At 48.7% G+C, this 24,697-nt stretch overlaps 1 protein-coding gene across 1 annotated transcript in view; it reads left to right on the top strand.

The window, feature by feature from the left end:
- Window positions 1–16,540: 16,540 nt before the first annotated feature.
- LOC103211689 (cytochrome P450 4F2) overlaps window positions 16,541–24,697 on the top strand; it is a 20,517-nt gene continuing 12,360 nt past the window's right edge. Inside the window, exons 1-4 of the mRNA XM_042783250.1 lie at window positions 16,541–16,744; window positions 19,196–19,340; window positions 22,137–22,190; window positions 22,283–22,410. Coding sequence (XP_042639184.1) covers window positions 16,541–16,744; window positions 19,196–19,340; window positions 22,137–22,190; window positions 22,283–22,410 — 531 coding nt within the window. The remainder of the gene's footprint in view (window positions 16,745–19,195; window positions 19,341–22,136; window positions 22,191–22,282; window positions 22,411–24,697) is intronic.

Raw genomic sequence — 24,697 nt, 5'->3', positions numbered from 1 at the left:
GTTATTACCAAATATTTTTTCCCAATCTGTAGGTTCTCTTTTGACTCTTTTGGAGAAGTCTTTGGAAGCACATAAAAATTTAATTTTTAGAAGGATGGACCACATTTTTAAAATCCATTCCTCTGTGGGTGGACATTTTTGTTGTTTCCACGTTTTTCTATTGTGTAAAGAGCTGCAATGAACACTGCTGTGCAGGTTTCTGTTTGTGTTCCTGCCTCACATCTCCTGGGCAGATGCCTAGGAATGGGATTGCTGGGTCATATAAGCCACTGAGTTTGGGTGTCATCTTCTATTCTGCAGTCGGTAACTAGTGCACCTGAGGGACTGAAAGCCACTAGAAGGGAGCCTGCAAAAAACCCCAGCACCTCCTCTTCTCCCAGCAGCATTTCCTTCACTCCTGGTGCCACCACACACCTTCTACCTTCTGCAAAGCCGGCTGGACCGGCCTCCTTGGTGCTTGAGAACGTGCCCTAGCGACTCCCTCCTTTCAGTACTTATATTCCATCAGGCCATTCCCACTGAAGAAGACACAGCGCTGTCATTTCTTCAGTACTAAAAGGCCTTCCCGGACTCTCTTTCCCACCAGCTAACACCCTTCTCCTTCATCCTGCCAGGCAGTAAACTCCTCTACAGACTGATCCTCTCAGGGAGAGTCCTCTCAGGGCTGTGATGGTGGACGAAAGGAGAGGAGGAGGTTGGCGGCCCGTGGGCATCCGGACCTCATGGTCCCTGTGCGTGTAACGCTCAGAACATAGATGGTCCTAGGCTTGCCTCTGTGAGGCTCTTTCTTAGATGGAAGTGTTCTGGCGCTCTCTGCTGGAGTGTTCTGGACAGTGGGCTCTAAGGCCTCTGGTCTGGGGTTGGGGGGGTACATGTGTTCCTGTGCGTGGGCACACGTGTGTGTGTGTGTGCACACTCACGTGTGTGTGTGTGTGTACGGGACTGTGTGTGGGTTGAGTGTGTGTGTGTGTATATGTTCATTACACATAAACACACTCCTATACACACAGGCGCACTGTGGTAGTTAAGGTTAGGTGTCACCTTGGCTGGGCCTGATTTTGAGTGGCTGGGCACCTGGTGGTAGTTATTCCCCATGATGAGACTGACAGTCAACTCCATGGTGGAATCTGCCGTGAGGAGCTGAGTAGCTGCTTTAGCGAGGCAGTCTGCTTCTCCTATATATAAGAAGAAGCTTTGGGAATCGTCTACAGCTTTTGGCTCGCTTGAATCCTGCATGTAGCCCAGTTGTTATTCAGCAGCCTGCCACGTTGTCTGCCTATCTTGGGACTGTTAATGGGACTTGAATCAATGGCCTGCCATGTGGTTTGGTAACCTTGGGACTGTGCCTTTTTACTTGTTGACCGTGAGTTTGTCAGCCTCAGCAGCCAACAGCTGCCTGAGTGAAGAAAAGCCTCCAGCCTCATTGGGCCAGGAGCAAGAGGCATAGCTGAAGCCCCTAGAGCCTGGCACTTGGAACTCGGACTTCCAGCCTCCAAAATTGTAAGAGAATAAACTCCTGTTTGTGAAAGCCATCTACCCCTGTGCTATCTTCTGTTAGAGTGACATTAGGTAACCAACACACACATACACACACACATGCAGAAGAAGCTCTGGAGGCATAATGGTTAAAACATTGGGCTGCTAACCCAAAGGACAGCGGTTTGAACTCACCACTTGCTCTGTGGGAGAAAGATGAGACAGTCTTCTATAAGGAGTTACAGACTTGGAAACCCTCAGAGGCAGTTCTACTCTGTCAGAATTGACTCGATGGACTGTGGGGTTTTGCTTGTCCCCAGACCTCACCACTGCAGTGCAAACAGAACATTCTGGAGAAATAATACCCTTGGAAGCCCCCTAACCAGCGACTGGCAGGTATTGGTGGATGCACACCCCAGCCCCCTCCCTCACTGGGATGGTGCTAAGGTGAGTGCTCTCTGTTGCTGCTCTGGGGTCCCCAGTGAGACTGAGCCCCAGTTGCCCCAGGTGGGAACTTCCCTGCTAGCACAGCTGTTCCCCTCCCTTTCCCACCCTTTCCCCTCCCTCAGTGCCCTGCTGGCACTTCTTGGGATACTTCCCAAATAAACACCTGTGTTTGAGTTATGTCCTAGGGTCATCCCCAAATAGAGTATTTGCATTTGAGTCCTTGCATCAGGATCTGTCTGTGAGGAACACACACGTGGCTCACTCTTCCAATCTCGTCGGCCTCTTTTATGCCCCTTTTACCAAGGAAGAATGTCAGGTGCAGGTAGGGCAAGTGATTTGCCCAAAGTCACACAGCTATTGAGTGACAGAGCCAGTCAGGCTTTGACACATAAGGGCCCTCTGACCCAAGCCAGATGCTCACTCCTATCCTCAGAGCCCCCTGTCTGCTGCAGGGCATTTACAGCCAGCAAGGACTATGGCATGTGTGCCACAGGAATCTGGGGCTCTTGGCTGGTGCCTGTGTCCTTGTTCTGCCAAAAAATGACAATAATAAAGGCAAATGCACTTGGTGCTGCCCGTAGGCCAGAGAAGGTACAAAGCACTCTGTCCATTTTAATTCATTTAATTTTGACAGCAACCTTGTTATCCCTGATTTTCAGATGAGAAAACCGATGCACAGAAAAGTAAAGAGACGTCAAATTCATGCAGCTGGTCTTGAACTCAGGCAACTGGACGTGGAGTCCTTACTCTTAATCCTAGTGTTGTTATGTGCTGTTGAGTTGGACCCGACTCATAGCTATCCCTCCTTGGGTTTCCGAGGCAGTATCAGTACAGAAGTAGATTGCCCAACCTTCCTTCCGAGGAGTGGCTGGTGGGTTTGAACCGCCAGCCTTCTGGTTAGCAGTCAAGTGCCTTAGGCACTATGCCACCAGAGCTCCTTTAACCCTAATGCTCTCTGGCTTTTCAGAAGTCTCCTCTACCACTGATTCCTACTATGTGCTAGGCATGGGGGCAGAGGGGGTTTGGTGGTAGAATTGTTGCCTTCTACACAGGAGACCTGGGTTCGAATCCTGGCCAGCACACCTCAGGCACAGTCGGCACCTGTCTGTCATTGCAGGCTTGTGTATTGCTTATGGTGCTCAGCAGGTTTCAGTGAAGCTTCCAGACTCAGAGGGACTGGGAAGGAAGGCCTGGGGGTTGACTTCCAAAAACCAGCCAGCGAAAGCCCTATGAACACAACGCCCAGTCCATAACCAATCACGGGCCTGGTGCAGGACCAGGCAGCACTTCCATTGTGCATGGGGTGGCCAGGATTTAGGGGCTGACTGGATGGCAGCTAATAACAACAATGACAACGGGCCAGGCATGATGCTGAGCAGTGTCTTTTAAAATACAGTTCATAGTTACATAGATTCATAATTTTAATTGCAAATGTTATGCAGGCTTCATGTAAAGGGGACAATTGGTATGTATAGACTTCTAAAAGACACATTCTTCCTGCCACTCCTCTTCTTAGTCCCCTAGGGCTGCTGTAGGAGCGCTGGTGGTGCAGTGGTTAAAGCATTTGGCTGCTAACCAAAAGGTCAGTGGTTTGAACTCAACAGCCACTCCACGGGAGAAAGATGAGACAGTCTGCTTCTATAAAGATTTACAGCCTTGATAAACCCTATGGAGCAGTTCTATCCTGTCCTGTAGGGTTGCTATGAGTTGGCCTGATGTCAGTGGCTTTGGATTTCTAGTTTAGTGCTGCTGTAACAAACTGAATCACAGGTGCACAGCTTTAAAGAACAGAGATTTAAGGTCTCACAATTTTGGAGGCCCTAGGCCACATCAGGGAATCAACTTCTTCAGTAACCTTGGGAGTTCCTTGGTGTCTCTCATAGTAGTGTGTCCTCCTGGTCTATACTGTTCTTTTTATATGTCAAGAGTGATTAGGTATAAGACCCACCCTACTCCTGTGTGACTTCATTAACATAACAAAAGAAGCCCCTCTTTCCAAACAGGTTCTCATGCATAGGTACTAGGGTTGGGATTTCAATACATATTTGCAGGGGGTGGGGGGAATGCATAACACCCTCCTATTCCAGGAATCGAGCGTCATTTTGTAGAGCTTTCTGTACAAACATTGACACTCACATAATTGTCGAGGACTTCAATCCCTTACTTATGTATCACTCAGGTCCTGGCAGGAACCCCCCAATGGGCAAATGAGGGAGGTGAAGAAGGGGCTGTTTACAAAGGTGTGAGCAGGTGGAGGGAAACCATCGAGGGAGAGTGGTGCCCTGGGGGTCAGCATCTGCTGGAGCCTTTGCCACCCCCAGGGGGATGGGCTTAGGGAGCAGCAGGTCCTGGGGCCCAGAGAGAGGGGCTGAAGCGGAGAGAGGAGGGGGCCTTCAGCAGAGAGGCCGACTTCACACCCCAAACCCCCATCTCCTTACCTGACCTGGAGAGGCTGCAGGTAGGCGGGCACAGGCTGCTTTTTAAAGATTGAATGGTGTCCCCCTAGAAAGCCCACTGGCATCCTCACCCTGACCCTGAGAATGTGACTGTGTTTGGGGAAATAGGAGTTCCCTTTGCAGATGTTCTCAGTTAAGGAGCTGCTGCAGGTAGAGGGGTAGGGGGTCCTAATCCTAATCACTTCTGAGGGGCATCTTCTCAGAGGACAAACCTAGAAACAGAGTCACACACAGGTGAAGACAGACACCATGTGGCGATGGAGGCAGATGCATCTATGAGCAGCAGAGGAACACCAGGGCCTGAAGCAGGCCCCGGAAACCAGAAGAAAGGCAGGGAACATTCCTCTCTTAGAGCCCCCAGAAGGAATCAATGCAGCCAGTACCCTGATTTAGGCTCCCAGCCTCCAGAACTGTGAGATTGTAAATTTCTGTTCTTTAAAGCCACCATTTTGTGGTATATTGTATGGCAGTCCCAGAACACTGAGGCTCTGTTCTATCTCATTGTCCTGGTGTGGGGCAGTGCTGGCCCCAACATGTCCCTGCAGATGGGGCTCACTCAGCCCTTCCACACCTGGTGGACACTCAGACGATGTCCCTCTGCAGATTCTGCTCCTCCCTTTGATGGACTGACTATCTTAGGGTCTCACTCCCTCAGGTTTTGGGTGAGAAACACCCTCTTCATCCCCTCACAGAGATCCCCTCACACAGATGCCCATGTTGACCCCACCCTAGGTCTACCCTTTTGTGGTTGGGGATGGTAGGGAGGTGGGGTCAATTTCTCAGAACAGACTCCACCTGGCCCATCCCACCCAGGGCTTGATACCAACAATTGTGGGTCTTCTGGACTTTTCTGGAGGGTTTTTTTTTTTTTGTAGTGAAGGTGGGGGTGGGGGTAGTTATGTTTCCAAAACTGGTTAATGTGACTAGCTGCTATGTCCACCAAGGAGCTGGCAGCCTGGCCAGAGATCCGGCCCTTGGCGTGGCTGCAGGGCAGGTTGAGTTTCATGTCTTTGACCACAGTGATGAAGCACAACCACTTCCGGCTGAGCCTTGGGTGGATTTCCCCATCATTTGGGGCTCACGTGTCTGGTTCCTGTTTCCACCTTGAGCCCCCACCGCTGTTTGTCTAGCCTTGCTGGAGGGAGGAAGCAAGAACAGGCACAACTTTTAGGCCACTCAGTTGCCCTGCTCTGTGCTGTGTCTTTATTCTCCTGACGAGCCTTGGGGTGGGAGGATGTCCTTATACAGGCCCTTTCTTCATGTCATTCAGATTTTTGCTCAAATGTCACCAACTCCAGGAGGCCCCCCTAATCACCCTGTCTAGAATAGTCCCTGAGCCACCATCTACCACATCACACCTTGTAATTTCCTTCATTACTGCCACCATCTGACTTGGTCTCATTACCTGCTGGTTTTTCCCATCAGACTAAGCCTACCATGATGGTGAGACCTTGTCTGTCTTGTGTGTCCTGTGTCCCAGCATTCAGAGCATTCCCAGGGTGCTCAAGCAATGTTTACTGTTGAGGGATGAACTCTGTGGGGGCATAAATCCACTTCTGCTTTTCACTGGGGAGGACAGGAGGCTCAGAGAGGGCAAGCGACTTGCCCCAGACACACAGCTTGCAAGTGGCAGAACTCAGACTTGAACTGAGTTGTGTTGAATTCAAGTCCAGTGCATCTACCTTCTCAATGGCTGAGGAATGAGTGGGTGGAGGTCCAGTTGGTGGGCAGCCTGCAAGGTTGTCCCAGGGAGAGTCATGGCTGATTCCTGGAGGGGTGACTTCACAAGGACACTAATGAGGACTTTCTCAGCTGTTTTGGGCCCCAACTGTGCTAAATTCCCTTTTCTCTTAAAATTATTTTTGTTTTGTTATATACAGTTTAAAACAACACACATTAATTACAAAAAGCACATGGGGGCAGCAGCCTCCTCTGACCTCTTCTAACTTCACAAGGGAGAGAGAGAAGGATCAACACTAACAGCGCAAGACGGATGCCTATGAGGCCACACATGCTGCTACCCTCCAACCTTTTTACCAACTCTGACACCAGCCATCCTCTCACGGCACTCACTATTTCTCTGCTGGGTTCAAGAGTTTCTTGCAATGGCCACACAGAACTCACAGACAATACTCATGATTATGGGGTTTATTAGGGAAGTAGCAGGCTACAATTCATGTTCAGGAATGCTCAGGACACAATTCTTAGATCAGGACAGCCTACCTTCAGCCATGCCCTCAGGTACACTTATCTTTGCTCTGGGGTCTCTTCCTGGCCTCTGCCCTTCTTAAGCAAGTGTTTCAAAGCTCTTTTAGTTCTGCTGATAGGTGCACCTACGTGCATCCTCCTTGGCCAGCAAACCTCCTGCCCAAAGGCACTCAGCTTTCTCACTCAGTGGGCCGGCAAGCCCACTGCTCTGTTTAGCGTGGGTCCCTTGGTTCTGCTGCCTCTGCCTCGCTGACAGTCTTTCTACCAAGGAGGTCCAACACAGAGATCTGGGGTTCAAAGATACACTCCACTCCACCTCTAGCTCTTCTTTCTTGATGGCAGGGAGATTCTCCTTTCTACCTCTTCTTGTTGTTGTTGTTAATGTGCCATTGAGTTGGACCTGACTCATAGCAACCCCTCCTTGGGTTTTCAAGGAGGAAGTAGATTGCCCAAATTTCCTTGTGAAGAGTGGCTGGTAGGTTTGAATTGCCAGCCTTCTGGTTAGCAGTCAAGTGCCTTAGGCACTATGCTACTTCTAGGAGGGCTTATTTTAGCAGAATAGCAAAACTGACCAATCCCCATATTAGGGTTCCATACACTTTATTTCCATGTTCCCATCCCCACAAGAGGAGCTCTGGTGACGTAGTGCCTAAGGCATCTGTCTGCTAACCAGAAGGCTGGCTGTTCAAACCCACCAGCTACTCCTTGGAAGGAAGACTGGGCAATCTATTTCTGTAGAGATGCTGCCTTGGAAACCCAAGGAGGGGTCAAGATGAGTCAGTATCAACTTGACAGCAGTGAGTTTGGTTCTTTGATCCCCATATACCTTATTTACGATACTCACAAGGTATCCAGTCCCTTTGGTGGGCCACAAGCACCTCACATTTGCATAGTTCCACCCAGTCATCTGGTGGGAGTCACAAAGACCATGGCTAGAATGGCCGTACCAAATAATTGGCTGCACCACACTGATCATCTCACAATTTTTGTGGGTCTATATCTCAGTTTGCTAGAGTTGCTGTAACAGACAATCCACAGGTGAGTGGTTTTAAAGAATAGAGGTTTACTTTCTCACAGTTCAGGAGAGTGGAAGGTTCTGTCAGCTTTGGGGTAAGGTCTTTGTCTCTTTTTCTGTTCCTCAGTTGGCTGTCTCCACATGGCGTCTATCTTCCTCCCAGCTGTGTGCCCCTCTTTCTGTGCCTAATATGTTCTTATATTTAAAAAATCATTGCTGCTGTTGTTCTTAGTTGCTATTGAGTCATTTCTGACTTGATGGCGACCCATGTGTGCAAAGTAGAACAGCTCCACAGGGCTTTGAAGGCTGTGAACTTCATGAAGCAGGTAGGTCACCAGGCCTGTCTTTCGAGGTGCCTCTGAGTGGATTTGAACTGCCAACTTTCCAGCTAGTAGTCAAGTGCTTAACCATTTGTTCCACCCAAGCACTCCTCAGAAGCCATGGTTGTTGTTAGGGGCTGTTGAGTTGATTTCGACTTACAGAGACCCCATGTGACAGACTAGAATTTGCCCAATGGGTTTTCTTGGCAGATGGCAAGTTTTTTTTTCCCTCAGAGCCACTGAGGGGGTTCAAACCACCAACTTTTTGATTAGCAGTCCAGCACTTAATTATTCGCACTACCAGAGCTCCATCAAAAGTCATTAGGTTTACAACAATCATTAGTGGTTACCAGGAGCAGAATGGAGAAGGAAGGAAAAGTTTTGCTTAAGAGGAGAGAATTTGCTAATAATGGTGGAATAATTTGGAAAAGGATCATGAGAATGATTGCACAGTTTGAAGAGGGACACAGTTTAATCTGTAACAGTCAGGAATTTGGGTACAGTGTAGGTGGATGCTGGGGCTCAGGGTCTCTCATGAGGTTGCAAACAATGGTTCTCCCTCTCCCACCTCCCTTCCACTTCTGATAACTACTAATAAACTTTAGTCTCTATTCGCTGGGGAGAGGTCTGGTGGTGGTGTGGTTAAAGCATTGGGCTGCTAACCAAGAGGTCGGTGGTTCAAACCCACCAGCCTCTCTGAGGCTTCTGCTTTGATAAAGATTTACAGCATTGGAAACCCTATGGGGGAGTTCTAGCCTGCCCTATAGGGTGACCATGAGTTGGAATTGACTCGATGGCCATGGGTTCTATATATTGGCCTGTTTCATTTAAGTGGGATCATATAATATATGTCCTTTTGTGACTGACTCCTTTCACTCAGCACATACTGTTTATCCATTCATCGGTTGACAGGCATTCTGGTATTTCTACTTTTTGGCTATTGTGGGAAGTTCTGCAGTGAACATCAGTGTACAAGTTTCTGTTTGTGTTCCTGCTTTCTATTCTTGTAAGTATGTGCCAAGGACTAGGATTGGTGAGTCACATGGTGATTCTCTGTTTAACTTTTTGGGGAACTGCCAGACTGTTTTGAATGGTGGCTAAACTACTTTGCATTTCCACTGGCAATGGATGACGGTTCCTGGTTCTCCACGTCCTCACCATCACCTGTTGTTTTCCAGTTTTAATCATAAGCATTCTAGTGAGAATGAAGTGCAGTATCTCATTGTGGTTTTGGTTTGCATTTTCCTAATGACCAATGAGCATCTTTTCATGTGCTTGTTGGCCGTTTGTAAAATCCTCTTTGGTGAAATATTTATCCAAGTCCTTTGCCCACTTTTTAGATTGGGTTGTTTATCTTTTTGTTGCTAAGTTTTAGGATTGTGTTTTAATGATTAAACTGTGAAAAACAAAGCCAGAGAGACAGGTAGAATATTAAAAGGGACTTTACTCCAATTCTGCTTCCCCAAATTCCAAGTGTGATGTGTAGATTCTCCTGGATCTTTTCCAGTGCATACACAAGCATGTGCATGGACACCCACATACACACTCATAGGATTTATGTATAGATGAAATCCACCCCATGTCATTCTGAAAATGAATTTTTCTTACTCTCTGCCTGTGTCATATTGAACTCTTGAAATGATCTGTGAATTTCTTTTTAACTTTTTAAACAATCGTAGTGAAAATATAACACCAATTCAGTAATTTCCATGTGTGTAATTGATAACATCGATGACATTATTCAAGTTGTGCGAACATTCTCACTATTCTTTACTGAATCATTCCACACCATTAACAGAAACGCATTGTTCCCTAAACAATAACGGCCCCCCTCTTTTCCCTCCCACCCCTGGAAACCACTAAATATCTTTGGTTTTTATATATTTGCTTATTTTATGTAAGTGAGATCATACAGTATTTATCCTTTTGTGACTTGACTTCTTTCACTCAGCATGACGTTTCTGAGGTTCATTCATATAGGTGAGTAATAGTCCCTTGCATGGATGGACCACATTGTGTTTATTCATTCATCTTCCACATTTTGGCTGTTGGAAACAGTGTGGCAGTGAGCGTTGGTGCATGGTTTCTCTGTGAAGTTTTAATGGCCATTGTATGGATGAGAAGACTGAGGCTTAGGGAAATAATGGCTATACCTGAGGCTGGTCACTCACAGAGTCATGACCATGGCTGCTCTGACACATGTGCTCACTGCCTCACTTAGGGTAGGGGTGGTGCAGCCCCTGGAGAAGAGCCAGCTTCAGTTTCTCATGTGTGTGTGTGTGTGCGTGTGTGTGTCCCCGACCTCCCAACACTCCCTCAGGGGATACTCGGTAAGTCAAAAAACCAAAAACCCACTGCCATCAAGCCGATTTCAACTCATATCCACTCCTACTGGGGTTCCAAGGCTGTAAATCTTGACAAAAGTAGATTGCCTCATCATCTTCCCATGGAGCAGCTGGTGGGTTTGAACCACTGATCTCCTGGTTAACAGCCAAATTCCTTACCTGCTGCACCACCAGAGCTCCTGTGAAGGTCAAGTGGGTGTTATTGTTCATTCAGACACTCCTTGCTGGATGAGACATTCTTGCAGAAGCTTCTGCCTCTTCAGGCAGAGATTTCTCAGAAGAGAGTTTTTCCTTACAGATCCCACTCCCACTGGCTTCCTTTCACCCTCTTTTGCCACAGGATCTCATCCAGAAAGAGGAGCCTGGCCAGTGAATCCTGCCCCCACCCCCTAGGGCTGCAGAGCTCTACTGGGTTTCCAGCTCTGGCTTGTGACTAGTCAGAGTCCAACCCTGCCTCTGCTTGGATGTTGCCAGATTGTGCTACTCCCTTTGTGCTTTGGAAGACACTGACTGTGGCTGTGTGGCCTGGCACACTGGTGGTCTCAGTGCAGGTATAAAGGAGCAGGAACCCATTCACTGGGGGTGCAGCTGGGTGTCTTATTTAGCTGAACAGTATAGGGGCTCCCTCTTCATTGAGTCCTGATCAACGACCACCTCCTTCTGGAAGCCCTCCCCCAGCCCAGCCTAAGGTAGGACCCCAGGCATCTCTCTTACATCACCTACCACTGTCTGATAGGTTCTGGATCATTTATGTGATCACTGCTGGTCTCCCCACTGGATATGAGCCCCTTGAGGGCAGAAACTGTGACTTGGGGCTGCCAAAAAGCAGAACCAATAAGGTCTATCTATATTTGCATGTATGTTGGTATTTCTATACATCTCTCGTAGCATAGTGGCTAAAGCACTTGACTGCTAACCAGAAGGCTGGCGGTTCAAACCCACCAGCCACTCCTCGGAAGGAAGGTTGGGCATCCTACTTCCGTAGTGATACTGCCTCGGAAACCCAAGGAGGGGTCGCTATGAGTCGGGGCCGACTCGACGGCACACAACAACAACAACAACAACAACATCCCTAGATCAGTATCTAAAGAGCTCTGGTGGCGCAGTGCCTAAGGCATTTGACTGCTAATCAGAGGTTGTTGGTTCAAATCCACGAGCCGTTCCATGGAAGGGAGATGGGGCAATCTACTTTTGTAAAGATTTACCAAGTCTTGAAAACCCAGTGGGGGTCACTATTAGTTGGAATCAACTCAATGGCAGTGGATTTGTTTTTTTCTTATCAGTATCTATTGTTTTATCTATATCAATATGTACCTATGTATATGTCTAGGTATATCTCTGTATAGATGTCTATGTCTCTATATTTCTAATATATATATTTCTAATATATTATAATTTATAATATATGGTGGCTTGAGTGTTGCTGTGAGGGTGGAGGCTATGCCACCAGTGTTTCAAATGCCAACAGGGTCACCCATGGTGGACAGGTTTCAGCAGAGCTTCCAGACTAAGACAGACTTGGAAGAAGGAAGAAGCCATCCACTTCTCAAAGAACTGGCCAGTGAAAACCTTATGAATAGCAGTAAAACACTGTCTGATATATTAAAGAAAAACTTTATGAATGGCCCTGAAACATTGCACAATATAGTGCCAGAAAATGAACCCCTCGGGTTGGAAGGCACTCAAAATATGACTGGAGAAGAGCTGCCTCCTCAGAGTAGAGCTGACCTTAATGATGTGGATAGAAGAAAGCTTTTGGGACCTTCATTTGCATGTTTCAAGATGAGAAGAAACAGCTGCAAACATCCATTAATAATCGGAACATGGAATGTATGAAGTATGAATCTAGGAGAAAATTGGAAGTTGTCAAAAATGAAATGGAACACAAAGATCAATATCTTAGTCATTTGTGAATTAAAATGGACTGGTTTTGGCCATTTTGAATCTGACAACCATATGATCTACTATGCCGGGAATGACAAATTGAAGAAGAATGGCGTGGTATTCATAATCACAAAGAATGTATCAAGATCTATCCTGAAGTACAGCACTGTCAGTGATAGGATAATATCCATATGCCCACAAGGAAGACCAGTTAATACTGATTTTACTCAAATTTATGCACCAACCACCAAAGTAAAAGATGAGGATATTGAAGACTTTTACCAACATCTGCAGTCTGAAATTGACCAAATATGCAATCAAGATGTGTTAATTATCAACTTGTGATTGGAATGCAAAAGTTGGAAACAAACCAGTAGTGGGAAAATTTGGCCTTCGTGATAGAAATAGCCCTGAAGATCGTATGCTGATAATGAGGATGACTTGGAGCATTTACTGATGAAGATTAAAGACTGAACTCTGCAGTATGGATTACACCTCAAAATAAAGAAAACAAAAATCCTCACAACTCGACCATTAAGTAGCATCATGATGAATGAAGAAAAGATTGAAATTGTCAAAGACTTCATATTACTTGATTCTATAGTCAACACCAATGGAAGCAGCAGTCAAGACATTGAAAGATGTGTTGCATTGGGCAAATCTGTTGCAAAAGACCTTTTTCAAGTGTTGAAGAGCAAAGATATCTCCTGGAAGACTAAGATGTGCCTAACCCAAGCCATGGTATTTTCAATTGCCTCCTATTGCACGTGAGAGCTGGACAATGAATAAGGAAGACCGAAGAAAAGTTGATGCTTTTGAGTTGTGGTGTTGGTGAAGAATGCTGAAAGTACCATGGACTTCTAAAAGAACTAACATATCTGTCCTGGAAGAAGTTCAGCTGGAATCTTCCTTGGAAGCAGTAATGGCCAAACTTTGTCTCACCTACTTCATTCATGTTGTCAGAAGGGACCATTTTCTGGAGAACGATGTCATGCTTGGTATAGTGGAGGGTCAACAAAAGAGGGGAAGACCCTCCATAAGATGAGTTGACAGTGGCCGCAGTGGTGGGCTCAAGTATTCTAGAGATCGTGAGGCTGGCATGGGACAGGGTAGTATTTTGTTCTGTTGTGTATAAGGTCTCTATGAGTCGGAGATGACTCAATGGCACATAACAACAACAACAACAACAACATATTTATAATTACATCAATATCTGTATTCTGAAAGATCACAGCCTTGAAAACTCTATGGGCCACAGTTCTACTCTGGAACATTGAGCTTGCCACGAGGCAGAATTGACTTAATGGTAGCTATCAATAAGAAGAAGGGGAAGGGGAAGGGGAAGGAGATATATTTGCTTATTTCATATAAGTGAGACCATATAGTATTTGTCCCTTTGTGACTGACTTATTTCAGTCGGCACAATGTTTTCAAGGTTCATCCATGTTGTGGTATGTATTATAACTTCATTTCTCTTTAAGGCAGTGTAATATTCCATCATATGTATATACTATATTTGGTTTATCCATTCATCTGTTGATGGCCTTTTAGGGTTTTCCTACCTTTTGACTATTGTGAAAAGTGCTGCGATGAACACGGGTGTGCAGGTTTATGACAGGTGCTTGCCTTCACTTCTTCTGGGTAGATACCTGGGACTGGCATTGCTGGGTCACATGGTAGTTCTGTGTTCAGCTTTTTGGCTTTGTTCTCTTCCAATCCTTACCAAAATCTCGTGAGGTGGGGGTATCATTTTCCTAGTGCTGCTGTAACAAGTTACCACAACGTGGGGGGCTCAAAAATGGTAGGAATGTATTGTCCCTTGGTTCTGGAGGTTAGAAGTCCAGATTCAGGGTGTAAGCAGGGCTCTGATCTCTCCGAAGTTTCTAGGGGAGGATCCTTCCTGGTCTCTCCCAGCTTCTGGTGGCTCCAGGAATTCCTTGGCTTGTGACAGTATCACTCCCGTCTCTGCCTGTGTCTTCCTTCTGTCTGTCTCTCTGTATCTCTTCTATTCTTTCATAAGGGTAGCACTCATGTTGACTCAGAACATACTTTCTTTCATAAGGATGGCACTCATGTTGACTCAGAACCCATTCTACTCTAGTATGACCTCACTCAACATCTTCAAAGTTAAGTTACCATCTTCAAAGACCACGGACAAGTTCACATTCATAGATACTGGGGTTTAGATCATCAATCTATTTTTTTTCTGGGGACACAGTTCAATCCATAACAGTGGATGCTACTGAAGTGCCCGTTTCTAGAAGGAAAGTAGCACAAAGTGAATGGTTAAGGAAGCCAGGCCTCCTGGGTGGGTTCCTTGCTCCCTCACGTACCAGCTGTGTGACTTTGGACAAGTTTTTTTTTTTTTAATATTTTTCAGTCTTGGTTTCCTCCTTTTTAAAATAATTAATATACCTAAAACGTTTAAATCAGGTTCAGTGACTGATGCAGGCCAACACTGGTGGTAGCTGCCAGTTCATCTCTCTGCTTCCTGTCCATCCTGGGTACATAGTAGGTCCAGAATAGCTGATCCCCTCCAGCCATTGGAGGCTCTTTATCTTGCATCTACCAGGGCCCTGTGCAGTTTATCAAGCCCTGGCCCTGTCCCCTGCCCTAGATGAAGTCTGCCCAGCAGAGGGGGTGGAGATCCTGGGAGGGGGTGGTCCACCCCACCCTGTGGAGTGGCTTAGGAACAGATGCCTGAATGCCGAGGCCATGTTGGGCTGGAAGGGACATTGTTGGGGGAGGAGGGTGTTTGGGCTCTCCCCAACACCTTGCCAGTCACAGGAAGATGGCCTTTGCCCCGTCCTCTTGCTGAGCAGCTCTTCTGGGAACCCCTCCTTCAAAGTTGTCCTCATTTGTGACCACCCCATAGGGCAATTCTGGACAAGATCAAAGGATGCAAACAATAGACACACATGCCTGGCATGCAATAGGCATGCTGTATGTGGCATGTCTGGCGCACAGTAGGCATGTTGTGTGTGGTGTGTCGGATGCACAGTAGGCATGCTGTATGTGGTGTGTCTGGTACACAGTAGGCATGTTGTATGTGGTATATCTGGCACACAGTAGGGCACACTTTATGTGGAGTACCTAGTGTCCAAGAACCTAGAGTATCAGGTACCAACACTTTTCCTTCTCTCCTTCTCTTTGGGGGCAACTGACCCTTCCCACCTTCTTGTGGAGCCCTCCTCTGCCTCCTCTAAGGGCCCCATCTATTACTCCATTTCCTTGATGGGAAGACCGAGGCTCAGAGAAAGGCAGGCACAGATCGTAGTCAGAGCAAGGACCGAGTGGGCACCACCTCCATCCTCCTGACTTTTCTTCCCTGTCCTTTCTGAGCACAGCCTCCAGCTGTCCTGTCCCCACCTGTGCCCTTTATCCCAGAATCTGATCCCTATAATCCCTGTGAGTCTTTATTCCTCCTACCTTCCTGGTTGGCTGGAGTTAGGATCAGATTCCAGTGAGGCTAGGCAGCCAAGGCCAGCAGTTACCCGTTCCCAAGTCTCTGCTCCAGGAAATGAGTGCATGACCCCCTTGTGGTCCACAGTATGCAGAGGAGCCCAGCAGGTGTTTTGGGGAAAGGACTTGGCCCTCCATCCCTGGCCTCTAAACCTTCCAGTTCAGCTTTTACCTGTTGCACCTGGCTGTGGATGGAAGGGCCAGGGTGGCTGTAAATTTTAGAGCTCAGAGTAACCTTTGCCAACCCCCTGCACTCCCCAACTTGTCTTCTTCTCCTTGTGGAAGGTGCTGTGTCTACAGGATCCGTCACCTACTCTGTGTGACCTGAGCTAGCTCTTCAGACTCTCTGGATAGCACCGCATCCCTTCCTCCCTCCCAACCCCCAATTTTGGACAGTTGCGCAGCAGGGAGGAGGAAGCCAGGCCTGTGGGTACTGGCAGGCCCAGGCCAGCTCCTCCCAGCTGTCCCCAGGTCAGGGACAGAGACAAAGAGATCCTAGGAGGAAGGAAGCAGAGGCTGTGCAGGACAAGCCACTGGGGGTCAGAATGGCAGGGCTAGGAGGGTCTTGGTGGGTGGAGAAGGGGTGCTACCCCTGGCTGGGCAGCTCCAGGGAGCAAGCTGATCCAGGGAAGTGATTAATGGGTAACCAGATCCTCTGACAACCTCCCTGGGACTGCCAGCTGGGGCTGGTACTTCCTGGACTACAGCCAACTCTCTGTCCCACTCACTCCATCTCTCTCTCTCTCTCTCTGTCCCCACCTCTTTCCCTGGCCTTCCCCGGGCCTCTTTTCCCTCTCTGACCCCATGTTTACCCATCTTTGGACCCTACCCTGGAGCCCCACATCCTTGGCCCCTCCCTCTACTTTGCACCCATCCCACCTCTGCCTCCACGTTCACCATTAGTGTCCCTTCTCCTCAGCCTGCAGGATGTCGCTGCTCAGCTGGTCCTGGTCATGGCTGGGACTCTGGCCCGGGACGGCCTCCCCGTTGCTGTTCCTGCTGTTGGCCGGGACAGGGTGGCTCCTGGCCCGCATCCTGGCCTGGACCTATGCCTTCTGGGACAAGTGCAACCACCTCCGATGTTTCCCACAGCCCCCAAAACGAAACTGGTTTTGGGGCCACCTGGGCTTGGTGAGTGGGGTGACAGGATGAATCTAGGGTGTCTGGCCACGGGAATCAGGGTCAGGGGGTGTGGGCCAGAGGGTGGGTGGGTCTAAGACAACAGAGGAATGAGGGGAGCCCCTCTTTCCTCCCTCAACCCCCAGGTCCTCTACTTCCCCTTCTGTCCCTCCCCTGCCTGAACCCTTCCTCTCATTCTTCCTCTCCCCACCCCAGGCCTGCTTTAGGTTATTCCCCTGCCTGTGTTTCCCCCATTGGTGTACCTTTGGTTTCCTGGGGGGCTTCCAGGGCAGACTGGACAGAACCAGACCTCCTGACCTTTTCAGTTTCACCCTTAACAGGGGCCTTGTCAGGGACACAGTCCAGAGCCCCTTATACCTTCTGGTCCATCTCTGCTGGCCTCAGGCCAGTGCCCACTCCTCTTAGGGCTATAGTTCTCCCCTCTCCCCCCTCCCCACAGGGCACAGCAGGGCCAGAGGAGAGTTGTGTGCTGGCTCCCAATCCCACCCTTCCTGGGGCACCTTCCTCTTCTTATCTTGTCCTCCGCCCTGAAGCTGCACCAATGAGCCCTGTTGCCTAACCTGGACACAGGTTGCCCACTTCCCCTTTGAGAAGCCGTCCTTGACCTTTGTGGTGGCTCTCCTCACACTTGTACATTAATTGCCCAGTCATTTCTTTATCTCTCCTACATGATTGCTTGGAAGGAAGGTTGGGCAATCTGCTTCCATAGTGATATTGCTTCGGAAACCCAAGGAAGGGTTGCTATGAGTCGGGTCTGACTTGATGGCAAATAACAACAACAACAACATGATTGTAGCTCTAGGAGCCAAGAACTCTATCCACAGTGCACAGTCCAGGAGCTAGCATACCGTGAGCACTCGATCAATATTTGAGCACACAGTGGTTGAGACATTCAAGGCCAAAGGGAGAGGCCCTAGCCTCACCTCTCCCCCAGATCAGCTTGGGAACAAACACATCTCTCCAGCTTCCCCTTCTGTGGAGACGAGAACAGCAGCTTGCGGAGGGGATTCCTGTGATTCAACTGCCCACCACAGCAAAGTTCACTCAGAAGGGGTGCTCCCAGGCTCACCATGAAGGTTTCCTGAGATTCTGGGATTTGAGGTGTCCTTGGGAGCTCTGGTAGCATAGTGGCTAACACACTTGCCTGCTAACCAGACGGCTGGCGGTTCAAACCCACCAGCCACTCCTCGGAAGGAAGGTTGGGCAATCCTACTTCCGTAGTGATAACTGCCTCGGAAACCCAAGGAGGGGTCGCTATGAGTTGGGGCCGACTCGACGGCACATAACAACAACAACAACAACAGAGGGCCATAGAGGCCACAGGAGCATCGTATGTCCCCTGCAGTCCTGTCTTTCCTTCTGATGGTTTGGCCTCAGAGGCTGGTCTGCTCTGGATCACTCTTCCCCTCTTCCAGCCCCTCTTGCTGTGTGATGTTGGCCTAGTCACTCTTCCTCTCTAGATCAGTTCCATTGAATCCTCAGCTCAAGTTCACTGGGGAGCAGGGAACAGGATGCAGGATACCAGGTGAAGGTAGTTTATGTTCACTTGGTTGGAGCATCTTGGAGGTTGGGCATGGCCTGGGTGTCCCGAGAATCCGAGGAAACATGTCAGGGTCAGGTGCAAACAAGGTATTCCTTAAAGACTCTTGAGAAGATGCCTAAGGGGTCAGGCTTGGATGGATAAGGTGTTTCAGGATTCAAGCAGATGTCCCAGCAGTCAGTTGCGATCCTAGCTTCCCAAAGACCCTAGGAAATGCCTTGGGGCTGAGGCTCAGACTGTCAGGGTGTCCCCAGGACCCGAGTGTCATCTTGCCAGGACATCCTTCTCTTCCTCTTCTCCACACCCTGGATGCCCAGCCCCCACCTGCCCTTGGCACCATGGAGGGTCACATCTGTAGGTGCAGAGACAGGATGCTCCAGACACACGTGTGCCCAGCCTGGCATGCAGGAAGTGCTCCATCAAGGAGGGCTGCCATGGGATGGCCGTTCAGAGTTAATGCCTGTTCCTGGGGAGCATGTGAGGCTGGAAGGTCCTGGGTCTGAAGACCTTTCTGGGTGAAGACCCAGAGGTGGACTGCCAGGGCCCAGAGAGAATGTGGACTAAGCCCCGATGCTATAGCTCTGAGACCACACTGCTGCCCTCCCCCTGTGCTTATGCCCTATGCAGCAGCCACATCCAGGACCAGAAGACCCCACACCTGGAGCTAAGCTCTATAGCCAGAGTGCTGCCTTCCCTCTCTGCTCTTGGATACACCCTTAGATTTGGAGCCTGCTTCCAGGACTATCCTGTCCCAAGGGACTCTTGTTCCTTTGGACAGAGCAGAAGAAAGCAAGGAGTCCTACTTTAGGGCAGAATCCTGACAAATGTTCACAGCAGAAGCTGTGCCACCTCTGGAAGCCAAGAAGGGGAGGACACTTGTGGCTCTATCTGGTTGTTTGCAGATCACTCCTACGGAGCAGGGTTTGACTGAAGTGACTCAGCTGGTGGCCATCTACCCCCAGGGCTTTAAGACCTGGCTGGGCCCTGTCAACCCCCTCATCACTCTGTGCCACCCTGAAATCATCCGGCCTGTTGTCAGTGCCTCAGGTACCCACTTGCAGGTTATGATGGTGGGCACCATGGCAGCACAAGGGCTAGTGCCCCTCTGCCCCCAGCTTCTGGATGGTCCCTGCAGAAGCTTAACCCCTCTCCTCTTCTCTCAGCCTACTTCCTCTTTCTTTCATGCATTTTCCTGCCCTCATCTCATCATCTGTAACCTGCCCCCCCCACCCCGTGTTTTCAATCCAAGGCCCAGTCATGGAGAAACCCCCAATCGTGGGGAGAAGGATCTAGAGACATCTCCAATCCCCTGTGGTCAGGAGTGGGGTCAGAGGGAGAGATGGGCTAGGGAAGCCTGGAAGGATGGTTTACTGAGGAATTGTTAGAACTGGGTGTGGAATGATGGGTGGGATGTTTGTTAAACAGAGGCAGGGTGGTGCAATGGACAGTGGTATCTTTGGAGACTCCTCCCAGGCCTGGCCTCTGCCTACCCACCCAGCACAGGTGCAGTGCTATGACGAGGGCTCTGAGCTGCTACACCCATGACATCCACCTCTGGTGGTTTGGTCCCATCTACCTCATCCTGCAACTTACCCACCCTAAGTTAATTCCTCCCCTGCTCCAGACCCTATATGTCTCTCCTAGGAGAGCTGACTTCATCTGTGCTCCTTTCCTTTGCCCTCTGTCTTTTGCACTCTGGACAGGGGAATGGGCAGCATCTGACAGAGATCTCAACTCTGTCACCAACCAGCTCTGTGGGACTCTGGGCAGGTCCCTGACTCTTTGGTTGCTCAGTTCTCTTTCAGTTGTGAGTGTTGGAAACTCGATCATGTGTGGCCTAACCAAAGAAAGGGAATCTATTGACTGAAAAGTTCAAGGCGGGTGGCCTTCAGGCATGGCTGGATCCAGATCTCAAACAAAGCCACCAAGAATCTGTTTTCGTCTCTTGGTTCTACTTTCCTAGTCAATTTTACCTTTAAGGTAGCTCTTCCCTCATGTTGTAAATGATGATCCAAGAAGCTCAATTACAATAGGAAGGCTCACCTTTCCCCCAGAGTGCCCACTAATAGCCTGACCTGTGTTATAGTACCAACTTCCAGACAATTGCCGGGACTCTGCTTGCTCAGGCTTGGTGGGCACCGAGTTCCCAGAACCATTGTTTTGTGGGCACAGTGCTTAAGAACTCAGGCTTTGGATTCAGACAGACCTGGACTCAGGTGTCAGGCAGCCCTTTACTCTCTGGGGTATCCTGGGCAAGCCACGTCATCATCCAGAACCTCAATTTCCTTATCTGGAAAATGGGTAAGAAGAGAACTGTGGTGAATGTGGTACTGGGTGCCCATTGGGGAGAGGTGGTTTCTGCTCCTGTGACTGAAGGATCTGCGATGGTCATGTGTCAGGTTGTAGGCCTAGGATGGGGCTCACCCAGTGGGGATGAGGGGCTGATTAGGGATCTCAGGGCTTGGGTGGTTCTCTGCCTCAAGCCTTTCTCTCAGGCACTTCCAAGGGTGTGAGCGTCTTCCTCTTTGTTCCTCCCCAGATACAGAGCTCAGAGGAGGGTCTCCAGTACACACAGGGCCTAGTCAGCACCTTTGGGGACCTGTGCTGCTGGTGGGTGGGGCCGTGGCATGCAGTCATCCGCATCTTCCACCCCACCTTCATCAAGCCTGTCCTCTTGGCTCCAGGTAGACACTTGTTGCCCACAGCTTTCTGTAGCTGAGCCTTTTGCTGCCTTTAGCTGGGCAGGGGACCAGGCGGGCAGACAGGAATGGTATGGGTGGGGGGGCTGCTGCTGCTGGCATGCCTGGACCCACATGTCTGACCCCAGTCTTGTCTGGTCACATCTGGGACGTGTCTGTATGATGCTTGCTGTGTGACCATGTTGGGTTTACGTTTGCCCCTGGGACCATTTGGAGATGCTCTTCATCACATTTGGGCTCAGCTTGGCCCAGGACATTGGGGCCTATCAGAGTCTGAGATGCCATTTCAGATTGTCCAGATGTCCTGTTGGTCATTTGGGGGTCATGTTTGTGTTTGTCTCATGTCAGGGCTGTGCTATATCTTGGACTCAGAGTCTCTCTGTGAAGCGTCTGGGAGGTTATTTTAGTTTTGTGTGAGGCAGGTCCAAAGGTATGTCTAGTCATACCTGGGCCATCTGGATCACATCTTGGACACTCTTGGGACCATATTTAAATCCCATATGGGGCTCATGTGTGGGGTATTCTTGTCATATGTCTCTTGTCTATATCAGAGCATGTTGTGTCATGTTATGAACATGTTAAGATATGTCTAGTATGTTGTGGCTATGCTAGGGCATGTTAGCATGTGTTCATGCCATGCCAGCAGTCTCAGCTCCATGTCAGAACATATTATGTCATGTTATGGGCATGTCAGGGTGTGCCATGTATGTCGTTGCCATGTTGGGAATATGGGTCTCATGTTAGCTGTTTTAGGTCCATGTCAGGAGGTGTCAGAGGATTCTGGGCCATGTTAGGGTGCCCTCGCTCCATGTAATGTACTTTTTAGGGAGCGGGTTGGGTTGTGCTCAGTGTTCCAGAAATGTTGGATGTGGAAGAGATATGTACAGGCATGTTGGAATGTGTTGTGCCATGTTAGAGTGTGTCTAGCATAGTTGGGTGTCTTTGTTGGCTCTGTCTTGGCTCTACTCTTGCTGCTATCGCCTGCTCTGTTTACCCCCTTGCCTCCTCCCTGCTTTCTCTGCCCTTGGCTCTGTTCTTGCTATGCCGGGCTTGGAGGGAGGTGCAGTCCCCTGGCTGGGAGCTCACAGCCCCACCCAGAGTTCCTCCCTTCTCCATGACCCCTAATGGCATTCATTCATGTCAGCTACCATTGCGATGAAGGATATGCTCTTCTATGGTTTCCTGAAGCCCTGGCTGGGTGAGTAACTATAGGTGAAGGGGGTTGGGGACAATCTTGGGGTCCAGGGGAAAGTGCTGCCCTTGCCCACTGCCCATGGCTGCCCTTGCTAGGGGACGGGCTCCTGCTGAGTGCTGGTGACAAGTGGAGCCGCCACCGCCGCCTGCTGACACCCGCCTTCCACTTCAACATCTTGAAACCCTACATGAAGATCTTCAATGAGAGTGCAAGCCTCATGCATGTAAGTCCTGTGAACCCAGAGTTCCTGATGGAGCCTTGGTGGGAAAAGGGCTACAAACAGATCAGATCTGGAGTCCTGACTCTGCTGGGTTGCTTTGGGGCCAGTGCTCTTCCTCTCTGTGCCTCAGTTTTGTCATCTGTAAATTGGGAATAATGATCTTCAGTTTGAATGGTGTACAAAATGGCACAATGGAGTCATGGCCCTAGCAAATAGTAGATGCACAGAAGGTGTTTGTATCTATGTTCCACTCTCGGAAGCCTTGCAATACTGAGACACTGTTGGTGACAATTGTGAAAACTGTATAGTAGCAATGACTGAGCCACAAACTACTTGAAACTGACTTAAAAAAAAGAAAAATTAGCTTTTGCTATCCTTCATGAGGAGCTCTGGTGGCATGGTGCCTAAGGCATTTGACTGCTAACCAGAAAGCTGGTGGCTCAAACCCACCAGCCACTCCTCAGAAGGAAGACTGGACAATCTACTTCTGTAGAGATACCACCTTGGAAACCCAAGGAGGGGTCGCTATGAGTCAGATCTGACTCAACCTCAGTGAGGTTTTTATTTTTTGTTTTTTTAAATTGCATATTTAAAATGTAGTGCCTAAGGCACTTGACTGCTTACCAGAAGGCTGGTAGTTCAAACCCACCAGCCACTCCTTGGAAGGAAGATTGGGCAATCTACTTCCAGATACCACCTTGGAAAACCAAGGAAGGGTCACTATGAGTCAGGCTCAACTTGATGGTAGTGAGTTTGGTTTGGGTTTGGTTTATCCATCATGAGTCTACAGGTCAGCTGGGCCATTTTTCTTATCTTGGCTGGGCTCACTAACACACCTGGTCAGACGTGGATCATGTAGGCAGCTCTGCTGATCCACATTGGGCTCTTCCACATGTTTGGGGTTTGGATGGCTATAGGCTGAGCTAAGATGGCCTCGGCTGGGACAACTGGTCTACTCCATGTGGTTTGTAACCCTGTGGCTGGAAGCCCAAGCTTGCTCACGTGGTGAAAGTGTGGTTCTAATAGAGTGACAGTAAGCTGCAATGCCTTTTGTGGTCTAGGTTTAGAGATATCACATCACCATTTTCAATTGGCTACAGCAAGTCCCAAGGCCATCCCAGCATCAAAGGCTGGGGGAATAGGCTCTACTTCCTAATGGAAATTGCTACAAAGTCACATGGCAAACAGTGTGGCTAAAAACCAAACAAAACCAAACCCACAGCCATCGAGTTGATTCCAATTCATAGCGACCCTATAACTAACTAACTCTAATTCATTGTCATGAAGTCAATTCCAACTCATAGCAACTCCTTTTAGGTTTCCAAGGCTGTAAAGCTTTATGGAAGCAGACTGCATCATCTTTCTTCTCTGGAGCAGCTGGTGGGTTTAAACCACCGGCCTTTTGGTTAGCAGCTAAATTACTTAAACACTACACCACCAGAGCTCCTTTAGCAACCCTATAGGGAGAAGTAAAGAATAGGCAGTAAGTGTCTGGGGTTTGCAAGCTGATGAATTAGAGTTGCTGTGAGTTAGAATTGACTCCATGGCAGTGGGTTTGTTTTTTGTTACCTTGTTACTATTTCATGGATTCTGCTAGAGGACAGCCATCTCCTGGGTCAGAGACAAATGAATTCATTATTCACGTGTTTCATGTTGATTTGCATCATTTCCTCGAGCCACCCAAATTCCATGGTACCGACACAAGTGGGCTTGGATGAATGCAATATGTTGCAATGTGGGGGAGGAACACTGAGCTTAGGGATACCATAACTTTTTTTCTTTTTCAAATTGTGATTTGGGTAAATATTTACAGAGCAAATTCACTTTCCAAACAGCAGTTCACATAACCCTTTGTCTCATGACATTGACTACAGTTTACCCCAATATTTACCCCAATGCAACAGGTCCCCTCCCACTTCCTCCCAATAGTTACCTTTTCCCTGTGTCCATCCCTCCATGCACTCCTGTCCCCTGAGCTGTTTTCCTGTGCATAAACAGCCCTTCTTTCTCCCATGATTATTCTCTCCAAGAGTGTGTCTATCTCAGGTAAATGTTCACCCCATATGTCTGTCTTTTGTTTGGCTAGAAGCCATAAGTGTGAATTCAATTCCAGACCTGAAGGGCAGCTAGGGGCCATAGTCTCATTGGTTCCACCAGGCTCTATCAGACCAGCAAATCTGGTCCCCCCCCCCTTTTTTTTCCCAAATGATTTTGAGTTTTGTTCCACATTGTTCTCCCTCTCTATCCAGGATCTCCTACATAGATCTCCCTCTGAGTGGTTGACAGTGGT

Source organism: Orycteropus afer, unplaced genomic scaffold (assembly GCF_000298275.1).
Source record: "Orycteropus afer afer isolate SDZICR_OR568_19922 unplaced genomic scaffold, OryAfe1.0 scaffold00772, whole genome shotgun sequence".
Lineage (NCBI taxonomy): Eukaryota > Metazoa > Chordata > Mammalia > Tubulidentata > Orycteropodidae > Orycteropus > Orycteropus afer.
The sequence above is the reverse complement of the archived record's forward strand: the minus strand, read 5'-3'. Positions and strand labels throughout refer to the sequence as shown.